The 19,700-nt window shown below is 38.2% G+C and overlaps 1 protein-coding gene across 2 annotated transcripts in view; it reads right to left on the bottom strand.

Annotated features, from left to right (window-relative positions):
* Positions 1–19,700, bottom strand: part of LOC150083551 (stomatin-like protein 1) — a 105,906-nt gene that overhangs the window by 64,885 nt on the left and 21,321 nt on the right. For both annotated transcript variants that reach the window (XM_090378070.1, XM_090378069.1), the window contains exon 4: positions 14,058–14,124. In XM_090378070.1, the coding sequence (XP_090234196.1) occupies positions 14,058–14,124 (67 nt within the window). The remainder of the gene's footprint in view (positions 1–14,057; positions 14,125–19,700) is intronic.

Below are 19,700 nucleotides of genomic sequence, written 5' to 3'. Positions count from 1 at the left end.
TATGGCATACACGTGATAAGAATATACCCAGATCCTTGACATAACATGGCCTCGACAATGCCCCCTGCATACACACTACTTGGACTCCTCCAATCACTATCTGGCAGAGTAGAGGTAGCAAGATTATACACTAGCTGATACGGAAGCCTCCTAGAGTGTTACCAATAGGTTCGGTCCGGTGTACTAACTAGCAGCTGGCCTGCGAACACCGTTTTAGAGCTGTACCCTCAAAATGTAAAGAAGATTGGATCTCGCCACGATGTTCATCATAACCTCAAAAGTCATCAATCATACTGCATGATGGAAGAGATGGGGAAGGGTTGACCGGAACTTAGCTCTGGCGACTAAACATGGGTTCCACCACTTCAAGCCTCCAATAAGCAAAGTGGTGGTATTGCACCGGTTGATGAAAGTCATCTACCACCTAGTACTGCCTGGTAACACAGAGGGGCGGCATTCCTCCATGTGGTGTGGGCGCCAAACCTCGACCCCTGCTTACGTTGGTTCACACCTGGGTGGTCACCCACCATGTGCTTGAGCATGGAGGTTATACCCAGGATTACTAATAGTCCCACCATCGTGAAGGTGCAAGCAGAGGATTTGGCTGTCACAGACCATCCAGACTTCTCTGAAATCGGGTCCACTTGAACTGAGTGTCACCTAAATATCAGTTCCAGTACAGCTTGTCTGGCATATCTGAGAGAATGTCTGTGACAACCACAAGGACCAACTGAGCAGCAATTGTACTTATCTGATGCAGAGACACAGATGTCATAACATATCAGCCAATAATGAACACAGAGAGAGAGAGAGAGAGAGAGAGAGAGAGAGAGAGAGAGAGAGAGAGAGAGAGAGAGACTGACTCGTGGTTGTTTCCCCAAATATATTTCTCTGTGCATAACAAAACTAGTAAACCTAAAATGTAAAGGCAGCTTTATTTGAGCAGTTCCAAACTTCATATCACACAGTTAAAAGTTGCAAACATAAACACCAACACACTTAGTGGCCAGTTTATTAGGTATATCCCTGTCAAAGGAAATAACCACTCTGACAGATATAGTGCTGAGTGTCCCTATAATGCTTTTATAAAGCAAATATTCAAATACTGAGGGACAACATGTATCTGAAATTCAGTGAAAGAATGGACCAACAGCAAGACCTAAGCAAATCTGAGCACAGTATGACAGTATACAAACCATGCCAGTGCAAGTATTCCATTACCAGTTTATCCCTCTGATAATGGTTACTTCCAGAAGGATAATGCATCTTGTCACAATACATAATTATTTGGGGTTTGAGAAGCAAGGGTGACGTTACCATTCTTAGTTAGTCTGTTGGGATCACCAGATCTCAACCCAATGAGCAACTGTGGAATGTGATGGACTCAGCAGTTCATGGTAGGATTCATCACCATCCAATCTGAGGCAACTACATTGATAACACTTTGCAATCCCTTGAGACTGTCGCAGACATTCTCTCAGATATGCCAGACAAGCTGTACTTGCTACCTGGGAGTCTAAAACACTTTGATGGAACTGATATTCGGGTGACACTCAAGTCAACTGGACCCAATTTCGGCAAAGTATGGTCGGTCTGTAACAGCCAAATCCTCTGCTTGCACCTTCATGATGGTGGAATTGTTAGTAATCCTGGGTATAATCTCCATACACAAGCACACTGTGGGTGACCACCCAGGTGTGAACCAAGGTAAGCAGGGGGTCGAGGTGGGGTGCCCATACCACATGAAAGAATGCCACCCCTCTGTGTTACTAGGCAATACTAGGTGGTAGATGACTCTCATCAACCAGTGCAATAGCACCAATCTGCTTATTGGAGGCTTGAAGTGGTGAAACCCATGTTTTCTCCAGAGCTAAGTTCTCGTCAACCCTTCCACATCTCTTCCATCATTCACTATGACTGATGTCTTTTGAGGTTATGATGGACATCATGGCGAGATCCAAACTTCCTTAAATTTTGAGGGTACAGCTCTAAAATGGTGTCCACAGGCTGGCCACTAGTTTGTACACCAGACCGAACCTATTGGTAACTTTCTAGGAGGCTTCCTGATCAGCTAGTGTATAACCTTGCTACCTCTACTCTGCCAGATAGTGACAGGAGGGGGTCGAAGTAGCGTGTATGCGGGGGGGGGGCATTGTCGAGGACACGTTATGTCAAGGATCTGGGTATATTCTTACCATGTGTATGCCATATCCAAAATTTCATTACAGTCAGTCCTCGTATAATATGTGTTTACACTACACGAATTCGATCATACACGATTTATAAAGAGGGGAACGATATCGTATACAAATTTGTATAAGTATATAACACAAACCATAATCGCTTATGCACGATTCGCCTTTGTGTTTACAAGAAATGGCAGTTGAACGTGGAATCACCCCAACTGAATGCAACACGATAGGAATGAACAGTAGATTCTGAAAATGTATTTATGTTTTTTATATCAGTGAAGGGGAAACACATTTCACCATAATAACGTAGAAACCCTTACAATTCCAGCTATCGGTATTATAGCAAATGCAATTAGATCGAGTTTACTACCAGTTTATAACAGATTCCACTAGCAGAATCGCAATGGAAATTGTTTTTATTGTTTTATGGTAGTAACTCCCAGAAATGTGCTTTAATAAAATATGAGGTGTTAATAGTGTGTCTCTACCTTTATGGTGTTGTTTATTCAGTTGCTACACATGCACAGCTTTGTTTATGTGTATCAAGCGTGCCTCCTCATTTTGTAATTGTGCTTTATTCCCTAAAAATGAGTGAAATACTTAAAGGTGTGAAAAGGAAAAAACGTGCTGGTGAAGACGCTACAGATTCAGAGAGAAAAAGAAAAGCAATATAGATAAACAGAGGCAGACTGGGTCAAAAATTCTTACACAGGAAAATTTGTAGTGGCTTCATACTAGCATTTATGGTCAAAATCACACCGACCTCTGGCCCACCAGGGTTTCCCCAGTAAGGCTTATGGCCAGTCCGCCTCTGTTGATAGAGAAAAAATATGAAGTTGTGAAAAGCTTTGAGCGAAATGAAAGACAATGTGATATTGCACATGCTACAGGCCTAAATGAGGCAACGCCTAGAATTACAAAGCATGCAGAGAAAATAAAAACAACTTTCATAGCAGGAACAACTCAAAGTGTAATTAAAATCCAATAGATTAAGACAGAAAGAATTGTAAGAGATGGAATGGCTGTCATCTGTTTGGATAGAAAATCAAACAAAGAACAAGTTTGCTTACGATAGAAGCAAAAGCATTAATAAAATACTTACGTATTTTATATACGATTATTTATTGTGTATGGTAATGTTTTGGTTACAAATGTGTGTTCAATCTTGGGTGGTCGGCACCTAACCCTATTTTTCCCATAGAGCCTGTTGTTTATATTGAGCGATTTTTTGCATTGCACAAGGGTTTCTAGGAACACAACTATCGTGCTATACGAGGACTGACTGTACTTCATACAGCATGTCCCCCCCCAACTTTTCTTACTATTGAATACATCATGAATTGTCAAACTAATAGAGTAGGCTTATCTGCAAAAAGATCTAAACCCCCCCCCAAACATTTCCTCGTCCATTTCACAAATATATGTGGTCTCAGTTCTAATCTCAATGATGTCCATTTCCACTTGCAGTCTGCCAAACCCCATGTACTTTTTATGACAGAATCTCAGTTATCAGTTAATTCAACTACTGCTCATTTCAGTTGCCCAAATTATTTTCTGTATGATTCCTTTCACCTCAAAGGTGGTACTTGTGCATATGTCCACTCCGATATTCCCTGTCGGAGACTTCGTAATTTGGAATCTCCTCTTTTCGATCTTCTCTGGCTTAAATTCTCTCTACCTCATTGTGTCAAATTCATCTGTTGTCGCTACCGTTCTCCCAACTCCACTAATCACTTGGAGCTCTTTGACTTCCTCTCTTTGCAACTTCACTTTCTCCAGTCCAACTTTCCTAACAGTGAGGTAATTTTCCTTGGTAATTTTAATGTTCACAACTCCAACTGCCTTCCATTTTCTAGTCACATCGACCCAGCTAGTTGAGATGCTGAGACTTTTGCAATTACTAATGACCTTGCACAGATTGCTCATTTACCTACAAGAATACCAGACAATCCTAACCATACAGCCAAAACGCTTGATCTTTTTCTCACAAATAACCCTTCTAAGTACACGTCAAAGTGAATGGACCTTTAGGTACCTCAGATCACAACTTGGTGATTGTCTCTTCTCTAATGGAGCCTTTATCTCATGGCTATTCCCAACCTCGTGTTGTTTGGCATTATAAGAATGCAAAATAGGATGACCTGCGAGATTTCTTTTCTTCTTTTGCTTAGCCGGATCACTGTTTCGAAACTTCTGATGTCAATGTTTGCTTAGATCGTGTCAGTGAAATTATTCTTGTAGGAATGGAATCCTTTATTCCACACTCCACTTTAAAATCTCGTTATTTATCTAAACCTTTATTTTCCAATAAATGTGCTAAGGCTATTCAAGAGAAGAATATTGCATATTGTAATTGGGTTGTTTCCAATTCTTCGGTTTCATTTTCGGCCTACACTTAGGCTCGCAATAATTGTAAAGCAGTTATTAATCAGTCCACACTAGATTTTGAACAGGCTAAGAGTATAAAACTTCCTTCTTGCCCTAATGGTAGCCAAACAAACGTTCTGGTCTCTTGCCAAAGCTATTGGCCACAAATTTTGCCCATCTCTGCTCCCACCTCTGTCAAAACCAGATGGTTGTATTGTCACTTCAGCCAAAGATGAAACTGACCTGTTAGCATCCCATTTTTCTTCCAACTCATGTATTAATGATCTTGGTAAAACACCTCCCAACACACCCATTCAATGCCTCCTGTGGTCTTCCGTCAAAAGGATGCCAGAAGGATTTCAACAACTCTTGATGCTCAGAAAGCTCCAGGTCCCGACAGTATTTTCCCACTTGTTCTCAAAACCTGTGCTCCTGAACATACTCCTGTTCTTTGCCACCTTTTTTCACTTTCTTATTCCAAAGGTGTTTTTCCTTCTGCTTGGAAATTCGCTCATATCCAGCCAGTTCCTAAAAAGGGTGACAAATTCCTCCCATCCAAATTATCAACCCATTGCAATTACTTCAAACTCTTTCTAAAGTAATGGAGAAATTAATTAACCGCCAACTCTGAAAATACCTAGAAACCTTCCATCTGATCAACGATCGCCAGTATGGATTCTGTCAGTTTCGATCCACTGGTGATTTCTGGCTTAGGTTATCCATTTATGGACTAATTCAATGGAAAAGTTCGGTGAAACACAAGCAGTTGCTCTTGACATCTCATAGGCTTTCGATCATGTTTTGCATAAAGGTCTTCTGAACAAGCTTCCATCTTATGGTTTGCTAGCTGTTTTTTTGTAATTGGTTACCAAGTTTTCTCTCTGACCGCTCACTGAGGGTGATGGTAGATGGCTCTCTGTCTTCTAACTTCTCCACTGATGTTGGTGTCCCACAAGGTTCAGTTATTTTTCTCTTGTATATTAATAACCTTCTTCCATTGACTGGAAATCCTATCCAAAGTTTTGCCGATGATAGCACATTGCATTACACTTTCCAGTTTGAGAAACCTTGCCCTGCTCAATCAGCTTAAACTGCTTGAATATCTGCTACCAATTCCTTAAATGCCGATCTCCGGGTAATTCTCCAGTGGGGCAAAGACAATTTAGTTGATTTCAATCCTTCTAAAACTGAGTCCTGCCTTATATCCCACAAAAAGGATTCTTCAGCTTCTATGCTTAACTTTGGTGACACTCCGATTTCTAGGCAAGATGATATATTCTTTTGGGAATTACCCGACTTCTAATCTCTCTTGGCACAAACACATTACAAATATTGCTTCCTCTGTTTCTAAAAAACTTGGTTTTCTCTTTCGCTCTCGGTGTTCTTTTCTTCCAAACGGCTGTTCACTCTGTACAAATTGGAAATCTGCCCTACCATGGAATACTGTTCCCACATCTGAGGCGGTGCCCCCAAAATCTCTCTCAGGCTTCTAAATTCCATTGAATCTAGAAGCCTCATCTGTAATTAATGACTCATCTTTAACAGACTCTCTCCACTCTCTGTCTCACAGACATTCTGTTTCTGCTGCATGCCTTTTCTACACATACTTCCACGGGCACTGTTCTTCTGAATTGTCTTCTATAATTCCCACTCTCTCTTTCAAAACAGTCCGAACACGTGCTGCCACTAGCCAGCATCCATTTAATGTCCAATTCAAACTCAGAGAACTAACTTTTCATCTTCCACGTTTATTCATTCAACTGCCGCTTTCTGGAACAATCGTCCTTCATATGTATTTCCTGAAAATTACAGTCTACGGAAGTTCAAGTCTAATGTCAACAAATATCTTCTTTCGTATTCTCAACCTCCAACCCAAGCACAGTACTAAGTATCGTGTTTCGGGTTCTCATAAAAAAAAAAAAAAAAAAATGGATGGCAGTGGTTCTAAATGCTGGATAGCATTTGGCAGTGGTTCTAAATGCTGGATAGCCTTTTCAGTGTCATTGCATACATGCCAATGGGATTGGGATCCAGTGACTGTTTAGGAAAGGTTATTGAGAAAGGGACAAATGGTACAATATCTTGCTGGAAGTAACTGTCACTTGACTAGGCAGTTAGCATGGTGGGGATGCATTTAGTCTTCAATGATATTTAAATATATTCTCTAGCATTCGGGCACTGATCTATGAGAATCAAGGAGCTAATGGACTTCCAGCAAAACAAGCCCCATACTATTATACTTCCCTCACCAGTCAGCAGTGTCATTATCATGCATGACTTATGTTGTTGTTGTTGCCATACACTAACTCTGAATCAACATGATGTAGCTGGAGGCAGTATTCATTGAATTTCAAAATCCTTTTACAGTTTGTCCAGTTCCAACGCTCTTTAACTCCATGTAGATTCTACCTACCTGTCGTACATAACAAAGAATGCGCATATGCACTTTTTGACTTTTAGAAAGCTGGACATCGGTTAATATAAGCAGGAGAAAAAAAGACTTTTTGGTCACAACAGGCAGAAAACAAGTTTTTTGCAAACAGCAGGAATTTTTTGCAAAAAACAGGAGGAAAACAGGAAATTTTTGGAAAGAGCAGGAAGTTTTTTTAAAATCCACACAGCACTAGGAATTACATTTTACTGACAACATATACATTTCATATTAAAATGGTCATGAGATTATTTACCAGCACAGTATTCTTTTAAGCATTAGCTTACCTAGGATTTTTCACTCTGTGGATTTCTGTGTGCATTGTCTATTAGACATCCACTAATTATGATTACCTCAAGAAAAATATTGTTGCAAACTTTGTCCTCCTTCTCAACAATGCTGAGTTAAAGTTTTGTTTATAACAATGTCCCAGTTGTCTAGACATGACTGTCAAAAGAATTTCAAAAGCTTCACTGGAAAGAGAAGATCTGAAATCAGTTTTTGCTTTTCTTACTTGGTTGAATATCCTTTCACACTGTGTGGTACAAAGAATTGTTAAAATGTCAAGCATGACTTGGGATCACATGCTATATTTCAAGCTTACTTGTATATTCTAAGATTACCAACCAAGGAGCACTATCTGTTTGATAGCAATTCTTTCTTCTTTCATATTAGCTTCTGGTAAGTTCTCACAGAAAATGACAGAACTGATGCTGTAACATCTATTTCTTTATCTTTAATGACACCTAGAAGTATTGGAAACATCTCCACAAAAAATTTCAAATTTGAAAATGATGCATTGTCAATTGATGAAATTTATGCTGCTACTTCTGCATTTATAAGAACATAAATTGGAACTTTTGCACTATGTGGTTATATGCTAGAATAGAGTACTTCCTCACTGAACAAAAGAACAGAATCATCTTCTCTTGTTTTAGACTCTCCACAACCTTGGCAATAGAAATGGAAGTGAAAGATTTCAAAACTGTTTGTAAAATAAAGTTGCATATAATGACATCAGTACTTGGATGTGAAGTACATTGGATTGAAGAGCTATGTTTAGATTTTCAAGTGTTGGCATAACATTTAAAAGAAATGAGCAAACTGCTTTATTCAAGCTAGAAGGGAGAAGCACCAACAAACTTTATGGATGAATGGGGAACAATATACTTGGAATTATTAGCTTGCTTAGCCTGTTCAGGATTGCTTTCAGCAGAAGCTTGAAATTCAGTTCTTTTACTTTGGAAGTTCATTAATATGTCTTCTTTCAAAACTTCTTTTGGATCATGAAGTGGATCTGGATACAAATCTGAAAAGTGCTCATATGGCTTTTCCGACCACTTCTAACCTCTTCTTTAAATAGACTTGACAGAGTTCGCTACTATAGTGCTCAGTCTGGTTAAACATTTACCCAAAGATAGCCAATGTGTACACACTTGCTTCAAAATTTTTTGAAACTCTTTAAATCTATTTTCCTTTTAGCACTTCTTTCTAGATAATAGTAAATGTCCACCAAATATTCCTCTGCTTTCACAGAAAGGCATGTTTGGCCCCTTTATGGCACACAAATTAATAAGGTGATAAGGACAGCCCACTACCACCAAGTATTCAATCTTCTCTTTTAATACCTTTGCCACCCCAGTTTTTAGGCCTACCATAACATGGATAATGAAAACAAAGTGCAAGATTGTTTTTAAAAGAATCTCATCTTCTTTCAGATTGCTCAGAAGATGCCCAATATTGTCACCTTCCAATGTTGGTGCTGAGAGAAAGCTACTTTTTTTGATTTCATTTGAATTTTTTATTACAAAAGGTCACCACAATATGATAAATCTTGGAATCACTTTGATTACCGCTATCTGTAGTAATCAAAAATGGTACATTTTTCACAGCCATCACCACCTTTTGCTATCTATTCAGCATGCATGCCACCACCATCATCACTGTGAAATGTTACATCCATTTCTGCATTTCTTTCTATGCACTATATGTTTTCCTTATACAGGAAGTTCTCCACTTGACGAGTTAATTCGTTCCTAGAGCCAGCTTGTAAAGCAAAAACTCATAAAGCAGGAATTTATTTCCCATAGACAATGTTAAAAATAGGGGTTACATTATCAACAACGAAATTAGTTAGCTAATTAGTTTATGTTTAAACAATGATTGATTTATTCAAAGAAATGAAAACATAGCCTGTAAAATCAAGAAAATTATAATAATAGAGAAATTATTTATGACTTACAAATGTTAAAGAATGTTTATTCTTCATCATCATCATTGACTAAATGCACACTCATTGATCACTCATTATTAGGCTCGGCACTCGTTGGTTTGTTGCACAAGGAGTCGTCTTCTTTGGAAATGCTTCAAGAGGCGTTTATTTCCAAGATAATCTTCTCTTTTCTTTATAAATTTCAATAGATGCATAAGCATTTTTTAACGGAACACATAAATTGCAGTTAACACAATTTGTGCGGAGTACCAAGTTTACAAAGCATAAAAAAAAAAGAATGAAGAGAAGATTCTGAAAATTTATTTATGTTTTTTATACGATTGAAGATTTCAGTAAAGGGCAAACACATTTCACCATAATAACGTAAAAGCCCACACAATTCCAGCTATCGGTATTTTCACAAATGCAATAACATTGATTTTTTCTACCCGTTTATAATTGCTTGCAATAACAGAAAAGTCCAATAAACCGGAAAGTGCAAATTGTTTTTATTGTTTTATGGTCGTGACTTCCAAAAATGTGCTTTGGAAAAATATCACAAAGCCATTCAAAATTGGTTCTTATAACAGAACATATGATAACAATGAAATGGTAGTGCATTTAATGTTTTGAATTGGTAACTAATACAATTTACACTATAAAAACAACCTTTTAGGGAGTTATATAGCAAAAATTTGAACTTCTGAGGTCATGGAATGAATTACCAAAAAACAATGTATTATTGGGTTCAACATTACGATATTTTCGCGATACAATGGTAACGGATTAATATTGTAAAGCGGGGTACACTGTATTGTACAGCTATGCACATGGTTTGAAATGCGGTATTTACAAATGTTTAACATTAATTTTTTTTGCAATTAATGTTCAAATTTTCGATTTTGTTGATACCTGATACTTGAAAAAAATAAAAAATAAAAAAAAAACTCGTAAACCAGGAAACTCGTAAAGCGAGAACTGCCTGTACTTGTGTTGCAAAATGAGTGATTACATTGGGTTTCTAAGACTTTGAATTGGTGGAGGGGGGACTGTATAAAGTACACCAAAAACAGGTGTGTAACCTTTTTGAAATTTTACAATACATGGAAGATCTTGTGCATATTTTTTCTGAAATTTTTCAACATATTTCTTTAGCATCTTATTAGCATTAGCATTAGTAGAGGCATATGATGCAAGAAAGCAAGCTTATGCAGCATCAGCCAAAAAAAAAAAAAAAAAAAACCCTTCCACTTCACCTCTCCATTCGTTCGAAATACCTGTCCAGCTGAGCCTTAAATTTATTTAGGCTATCAACTTCCACAACAAGGGATGGAAGTCTGTTCCACCAACCAACTACCCGCTGGCTAAAGGCAAATTTCTGCACATCTATCCTACATCTGTCTTTCCTCAATTTGAATTTATGCCCTCTCGGGTGATTATTCTGAGCAAGAGGCGGTATCCCATCAGCACTGAGCATGCCCAAACCATTCAAGACTTTGTACACCTCTATCAGGTCACCTCACCGGCGCCTAGTCTCCAGACGCTGTAATTTGCAAAACTTAAGCCTTTCTTCGTAAGAGCAACCCTTTGTTTCCGTTCACTAACCTTGTTGCCTTTCTCTGTACTCTTTCCAGCAGCTCTACATCCTTCTTGAAATGAGGCCTCCAAACCTGTATACAGTACTCAAGGTGAGGCCTGACCATTGCTTTATACAAGGAAATAATCACCTGCCTATCCCTGCTAGAAAAATTCCTGTATATCATTGATAAGACACCATGAGCTACTCTTGCAGCCCGTCTGCACTGTTGAGAGAACTTCACATCTGCCTGCAAAATTACACCCAGGTCCTTTTCATTCTTTACCACTGTCAGTGTAGTACCACAGAGTTGATACGTTGCTCTGGGGTTGCTGTTTTCCATATGTAGTACTTTACATTTGTCAATGTTAAACTGCATTTGCCACCTCTCAGCCCATCTGCTCAACCTTTCCAGATCCTGTTGCAGCAGCATAACATCAGTAGCATGCTTAACAACCCTGCCAACCTTTGTATCGTCTGCAAACTTGGACATTAAGCTTGATATACCATCATCAATATTATTTATAAATACAGAAAACAACGGACCCAACACCGAACCCTGAGGGACTCCACTAATAACATTAGTCCACGATGAGCAGTGTCCATTAATTACCACTCTCTGTCTTCTGGCACTCAACCATCCCTTTATCCATAGCAACAATTTGCCACCAATGCCACACTGCTCCAATTTGTGCAGCAGTCTTCCATGTGCAACAGTATCAAAAGCCTTTCTAAGATCCAAATATATAATATCAAAGTTATTCCCTACATCCAATTCTTTTGTGACTACATTATAGTATCCAATCAAATTGGTCAGGCAAGACTTTCCCTTAACAAAACCATGCTGTGTCTGAGCTATAACTGAATTCTTGTCAAGATGATCCTGCAGTGCTTCTTTAACCAGTGCTTCCATTAATTTTCCTGGAACAGAAGTTAAACTGACAGGTCTATAATTACTTGTGTCAGCCTTTGATCCTCCTTTGTGAATTGGGGTTACATTTGCACATCTCCAGTCCATGAGTACCTCCCCTGAGTCCAAGGAAGCTCTCATAATTATGGCTAACAGATTGCTTACTTCCTTTGCTGCCTCCTTTAATATAACTGGATAGATCCCATCCACCCCAGATGCCTTTCTTGTATTTATCTTCAACAATTTCTCCTCCACTTTACTCTCAATTATTACAAGATCATCTAGCTCACTGCCAGTGCTTACTTCATCTATGGCATTCCCCTTCCTGAATAACTCCTCATGTGTGAATGTAGATGCAAAATATTGATTTAGTTTGTTAGCTACCTGAGGAGGATCATGAACAGTTGAACCATCGATATCAAGTGGACCAAACTGATTCATCCCATTCCTTCTAGAGTTTACATAAGTAAAGAACTCCTTGCTGTTTTTCTTTGCATCCCTTGCCAAAGATTTCTCGTAATCTGCCTTCGCCTGCCTAACCTCCTTTGTAACTTGGTTACAGATCAACTTATATCTATCATAGGCATCTGCGTCACATGTTAATTTATATGTATCCCATGCATTTTTCTTCTCTGCCATATGTCTCATTAGTTCATCTGACATCCATTTAGGCCTGAACCTTGAACAATATTTCTTAGTTGGTATGTAAAGCCTAGTAGCTTCCAAGATAAATTCTTTGAATGCTTCCCATTTTGAGTTTGCTGTTGGTAACATCATCAGTTGGTCCCACTGTATAGAATTTAAATACTGTCTCAGAGCATCGTAGTTGCCTTTACGAAAGCAATAACCCTTCCCTTTACCCCTGATGGTAGTTACCTCCTTCAGTAAATCCCACTTCAGCACACTGTGATCACTGCCAACTAGTGGTTCCTGTATCTGCAGATTCTTAATGCATGAAGAATCACTACTGATAATCAAATCAAGAGTATTGCTCCCTCTAGTTGCCTCCTGAACATGCTGATTTAGAAAACAATCATCCAATAAATCCACAAAAGCCTTGCTAGTGTGTGAGTGACCAACCCACAAATTCCAGTCAATATCTGGGAAATTAAAATTCCCCATTATAAGACTCTCTGATTTACTGGCCAACTCTATTTCCTTGTACAGTTTCTTATTATACTCATTAGAGTCATTAGGTCTATAGCACACTCCTACTCTCAATTTTGATCTCCCAATGCTTATGTCACACCAAACTGACTCGACACTGCACTGTCCAGCAATGTCGACTGGCTGTACTTCCTTGGATTTTATGTGTTTCTTAACTAATAGCATAACCCCTGTTCCCTCCCTATCCTGTCTATCCTTTCTGTAGATGTTGTACTCCCCAAATTCCAGTTCTGCATTACTTATATCTGTGTGACACCATGTCCCTGATACTCTGATTACTGAAAGATACTGCTAATTAACTTGCACCACACAAGTATGAAGAAACAGTCACACACTACACAGAACAACATGTATAACCTATTCCCATTTTGCAAAATAGATAGCACAGCTGATGACCAATTTATTAACAAAAATAAGTAGAAAGTGAGAATTCTTTTTAAAAAAATTCTGTTTTAGTCTTATTATTTTTCTGCAAAAAGAAAGAGAAAAACTATTTGAACTGTTATGATGGTGAGATGGAGAAATGGTCAAAGTGAGTCAAGATGACTGATATATAAACCTGGAGATGGCAGCTAAGAGAATAATGTATGGCAAGTTCATTTACTGCTATAACTTAGAATAATGCAAGTCCAATGAACCATATGCACAGATTGCTATGGTTTTCCCAGACGGAAATAGTTATCATTTCCTCTCATGGTGGCAAGTCTGTTGGCCCTTAGAATAATCGAAATCCTCTGCTCTCCCTAGATAAATTATTGGCTTTTGGCCTGAGTAATTGTTTTTTGGATTATTTGACATCCTTTGTATATGCTTGCTGCTACATAGCCCACAATTTCAGCCACTACAGAAATAAAATTAACTGACTTCTGCGCACCTACAAGCATTTCATGTTCAGAAATCAGAAGGTTTTCTCATTGTTTGTTAACTGCACTATATACAATATCTTCTCCATAATTGCTGCAGACATTCCCGTTCACCGAGGATATATAGCCCAAATCACATGTCACAATCACATAAGCTATTTGCCCATTTATATGAAACCTTGTGGTGTACATAATAAAGCAAGCACAATGAGTGTTATGTAAAGAAGATTAATATAGTTGAAGTCCACAGATGCTTCAAATAACAATAATATTAATGCCATATATCTTATAGTTCTTGACAGATAAAAGCAATTATCACAAGCAAAAATATAAACATACCTGGACCTTTAACTGGCTGCAGCTTCCCTAATCGAAACAGTATTATCCTTTCCAGAGACAGAACTCTCTGAAATAATTAAAGTTTGGAATAAGATACCAACAATGAATTATAGTGAGATATTTATAAATAAAGTAAAGCAAAACAAAAAAAAATTATTCAAGCTTTTATAAAAATTCTCTACATTATAATTTTCTTTGTGTTACTAACACTGAAGCATGGGTATTATCCAAGGTCCTTTTCATTTTCCACTACATTATAAGTGTAGCACCACATTTTCCACTACCTTAGTATAGGACCAAATTTCCTCAATTTCAATTTATGCCCTCTCAGGGCATAAATTTAAATTGAGGAAAGACAGTTGTAGGATAGATGTGCGGAAGTTTGCCTTTAGCCAGCGGGTAGTTGATTAGTGGAACAGACTTCCATCTTTTGTTGTGGAAGTTGATAGCTTAAATAAATTTAAGGCTGAGCTGGACAGGTATTTCGAATGAATGGAAGGGTGAAATGGGAGCGGTTTTTTTTTTATCTGGCTGATGCTGCATAAGCTTGCTTTCTTGCATCGTATGCCTCTACTAATGCTAACAGTACACAGTTTGTACATTACTCCAGGTAGTGGAAAATGTGGTTACTGCTACCCATATGCAGTAACTTGCATTTGTCAATGTTAAACTTCAATTGCCATTTCTCAACCTATCCGCCTAATATTTCTAGATAAAGGGTCATCTTGTTGCAGCAGCTTTCCTTCATTACTGCCATTAACTCTATCCTACAAACCTTTGTATCGTCTGCTTTGTTTGTTTGCTTAAGAGTTTTATGGTGCATTAGCATCTGTGGCTGTATAATCTGCAAATTTAGACATTAAGCCTGATAAACCTTCATCAATATCATAAATACAAAACACAACAATGGGTCTAGCACCAAACTCTGCAGAACTCCACATAACATTAATCCACAAAGAACACTGTCCACTGATAAATCACTGTATTTTCCGATTCAACCATTCCTTCATTCATAGCAGAAACTTAACGTGTCCTTAATGCCACAATGCTCCAATTTGTACAGCAGTCTTTTATATACGAGAATATCAAAAGCTTTCCTGAAATCCAAGCAAATTCTTTTTTGCATCCAGTTCCTTCTATCACTGCATTATAGTGTGCAATCAAATTGATCAGACAATATCACCCATTAACAAAACCTTGCTGTGACCAGAGTATAACTGTATTCCTGTTTATGTGGTCCTGCATTATTTCTTTAACCAGTGACTCCATTATTTTCCCTGGAACAGAAGTTAAGCTAAGTCTATAATTACTCATGTCACCTTTTGATCTCCCCTTATGAATTGAGGATACATTCTCAAATCTCCAGTTCATAGGAACCTGCCCTGAATCAAAAGATGATTTCATAATTATGGCTAAGGATTTGCTTACTTCCTTTGGTGTCTTCCTCAATATAAATCAATAGATCCATTCCACCCCAGGCACCTTTTTTATGCTTAACTTCAACAATTTCTTCCACTTTCTTCTCAGTTATTACAAAATCATATACCTCCCTGTTTAATAAACTTTTCACATCCCTTTCCCTAAAGAATCCTTGTGTGTGAAAGTAGATGAAAAATACCTACACATTTTGTCAGCAACCTGAACAGGATCATCAACAGTTAAATCATCAACGTCAAGTAGACCAATGTGATTCAAATGCTCCCTTCTACTGTTAATATAAGTAAAGCAGCAGTCTGCCTTAGCTTGCCCAACTTTCTTTGTGACTTGATTGCAGACTAGTTTATATCTACTATAGGCTTCCGTATCACCCGATAATTTATATGCATCCCTTGCACAGATTAAAAAAAATTTTTTGGAATAACGCCAGTAAAAACATTTTTAACATCAATATAGCCATATAACAGCTAATAGAAAAGTTTTTCTTAAATTTTTACCATTTTATTGATTAATTTATTTTCTAGAAGTAGCTTCATATTCCTAGTTATGATACTTAGTTTATTTTGAACCTGGATAGAGATTTTGTGGGTAATTACTTAGTATCGGTAAAACATATACCGTTCGAAATTTGCCGCCATTGTGTAGTATTGATACGGAATAGCAGTATGTATATCTCGAACTTGATAGCATAAGGCATAACGTAAAACTAGATAGCGTAATATGTAGCATTGTAGTATGAATCTCTTAGTGTAATATAGTATTGGCAATTAATCAATTAAATTAATAAAACCTTTTAATTTTCATTGTTAATTAAATTGTATTTAAATGGAAGTCATGCCCCAGACTAGAGCAGCAAAGCAACATGTGCAAAGTAGCGAAAGTGCTGTGGTTCGCAGGAGAACCAAAGGGGACAATTCTCCAACGCATCACAGTCTAAAAAAATTTGCAAAATGCAACATGTTTGCGGATCTCTGTCGATCAGGACATGATCTAGCCATGGAGGATGTCTTTGTGTGTGCACAGAGAATGTGAATGTGTAGGTGCAGAGAATGTGAATAAATTAGGCCCCAACTCAGCATTCTGATGGGAGTCTAGGAAGAGTTGGGTGGATGCCCTTGAAGGAATTCAATTGGGGGTTCCATTACCCTCTCAGCTGCCCAACACAATTCTAGAGCTCACTCTTATGCACCAGACAACACACAGTGGCAACCTTCAGGGCAGAATGCACTAGTCCCACAGGAGCAAGTTATTGTTGGTGACTCAATTATAAGGAAAAAGGAAATATATTGTGCAAAAAGGATAGGTGAAATATGACCAGGGTATGTCTACCAAGGGCAAAAGTTGATGACTTTGTAGAGCAATATCATATTTTAAGGGCACGAAAGGTGATATCATTGTACATGTTGGCACTAATGACAATAAGTGTAGATCTGCAGATTTACTAAACAAGTACAGGTCAATGTTGAAAAAAAGTTGAGAGTTAAGAGTTAAATTTGAAAGTGTCTCCAATCCTGCCCAGACACAATAGGAGGGAGTATATAATGAGAGCTTTGTCAAACAATTTGGCCCTGAAGAGACTGTGCAGGGCTGATGGAGTAGAATTTTCCTCAGCGTGGTCTGTGCTTGTTAACAGGAGAGACTGCTTTGACAGGGATGGGATACACTTAAATAGAAAGGGTGCAAGAATATTTGCTGATGCTATCGAGGAAATCTTGGATGGGTTGGAAAACTGTTAACATGGGGGGATTCACAGACTAATAGATTAACAGTAGCCGCAGGCAGAGGTAGAAATGATTCTTGCACTGCTTCTATTAGAATGAGCAGCAGCCCAGAAAGCCAGTTGCTGGAGATTTCAGGAACTGCAGGGAGTCATGAAACAAGTAAATGCATGGGCTGTGTTAGAGTAACTAAGAGTAAAAACAGGTGCATGTACTCCAATGCTATGAGTATAGTTAATAAATTTGATGAATCTGAAGTGCTGGTTAAGACATCCAAGATAGATCTTGTTGGGATATCAGACGTGGTGTAACTCAGATATAAGAGATGCAGAATTGGAATTTGGAGGAAAGTACAATGTGTACAGAAAGGATAGACAGGATAGGAAGGGAGGAGGAGTTATGCCGTTAGTTAAGAAACACAAAATCTAAGGAAATGCATCCAGTTGACATAGATGGAGAGTGCAATGTTGAGTCAGTTTTGTGTGTGACATAAGCACTGGGAAAGCAAAATTGAGGGTTGGAGTTTGTTATAGGCCTAATGACTCTGATGAGTACAATGAACAATTATACAGAGAAATAGAGTAGGCCAATAAACCAGAGTGTCTTATAATGGGGGATTTTAACTTCCCAGATATAGACTGGAACTTGTAGATTGGTCACTCGCACACTAGCAAGGCTTTTTTGGATTTATTGGATGACTGTTTTCTACAGCAGCATGTTAGAGAGGCAACATGAGGGAGTAACACTCTTGATCTGATTATCAGCAGTGATTATTCATGCATTAAGAATTTACAGATAAAGGAACCACTAGGAGGCAGTGATCAACAGTGTACTGATGTGGGATTTACTTAAAGATGTAACTACCATCAGGGGAAAAGGAAAGGGTTTTTGCTTTCGTAAAGGCGACTACAGTGGTCTCAGAGATTTTGTAGGTTCTATACAGTGAGACCAACTGATAATGTTACCAACGGCAAATTCTAAATGGGAAGCATTCAGGGAAGTAATTTTGGAAGCTTCTAGGTTTTGTTCCAACTAAGAAATACTGCTCTAAGTTTAGTTCCAAATAGATGTCAGATGAACTAATGAGACTCGTGGAAGAGAAGAAAAATGCATGGGATGCATATAGATTGTCAGGTGACACAGAAGCCTGTGGTAGATACAAACTTGTCTGTAAACAAGTCACAAAGGAGGTAAGGCAAGCAAAGGCAGATTATGAAAATTCTTTGGCAAAGGATGCAAAGAAAAACAGCAACCTCTTCTTTAGTTATATAAACTCTAAAAGAAAGGGGATGAATCGGATTGGTCCACTTGATATCAATTGTTTGACTGTAGATGATCATTCTCAGATAGCTGCCGAACTAAATGAGTATTCTGCATCTTCATTCACACACGAGTTATTCAAGGAGGAGAGAGCCAGATGTTTATCAAACTCTAATAGGGAGTTAAATGAATTTGAAAAAATGGAGAACAAAATGGAGAAGAAATTGTTGAAGTTAAACATAAGAAAGGCACCTGGGGTAGATGGGATCTATACATTTATATTAAAGGAGGTGGCAAAGGAAGTAGGCAAACCCTTATCCATAACTATAAGAGCATCCTTGGACTAGGGGGAAGTACCCACGGACTGGAGAAGTGCAAATGTACCTCTGATTCACAAATGGGGATCAAAGGGTAGACACAAGTAATTACAGACCTGTTAATTTAACTTCTGTTGCAAAAAAATAACGGAGTCACTGATTAAGTAGCATTTCAGAATCATCTAGACAAGATTGCAGTAATAATTCAGACACAGCATGGGTTTGTTAAGGGGAAATCTTGTCTGACCAATTTGATTGAATACTATGATGTGTGAAAAAGGAACTGAATGCAAAAAATAATTTTGATATCATTACTTGGATTTCAGGAAAGCATTTGATACTGTTGCACATGGAAGAGTACTGTACAAATTGGAGCAGTATGGCATTAAAGGCAAGTTGCTACAATGGATAAAAGGATGGTTCAGTGGGAGAAGATAGAGTGGTAATCAATGAATACTGCCCTACGTGGACTAATGTTATTAGTGGTGTCCCTCAGGGTTCTGTGTTGGACCCACTGTTGTTTTCTATATTTATCAATGATATTGATGAAGTTATATTAAGCTTAATGTCAAAGTTTGCAGATGATACAAAGGTTGGCAGGGTTGTTAACAGCAGTAATGACAGTATGCTGCTGCAACAAGATCTGGAAAAGTTGGATAGATGGGCTGAGAAGTGGTAACTGAAATTTAACATAGACAAATGCAATGTACTGCATATGGATAGCAGTGACCCCAGAGAAATATACCAAATGGGTGGTGTTACACTCGGGTAGTGGAGAATGAAAGAGACCTTGGGGTAATTGTACAGTCAGATATGAAGTTTTCTTTGCAGTGCAGACAGGCTGCTAGAGTAGGTCATGGGGTATTGTCATTTGATATACAGGAATTTTGTGAGCAGGGATAAGGAGGTGA

This window comes from Mastigoproctus giganteus, chromosome 7 (assembly GCF_048544385.1).
Source record: "Mastigoproctus giganteus isolate SK-2022 chromosome 7, ASM4854438v1, whole genome shotgun sequence".
Classification (NCBI taxonomy): Eukaryota; Metazoa; Arthropoda; class Arachnida; order Uropygi; family Thelyphonidae; genus Mastigoproctus; species Mastigoproctus giganteus.
This window is presented reverse-complemented; position numbering and strand designations above follow the sequence as displayed.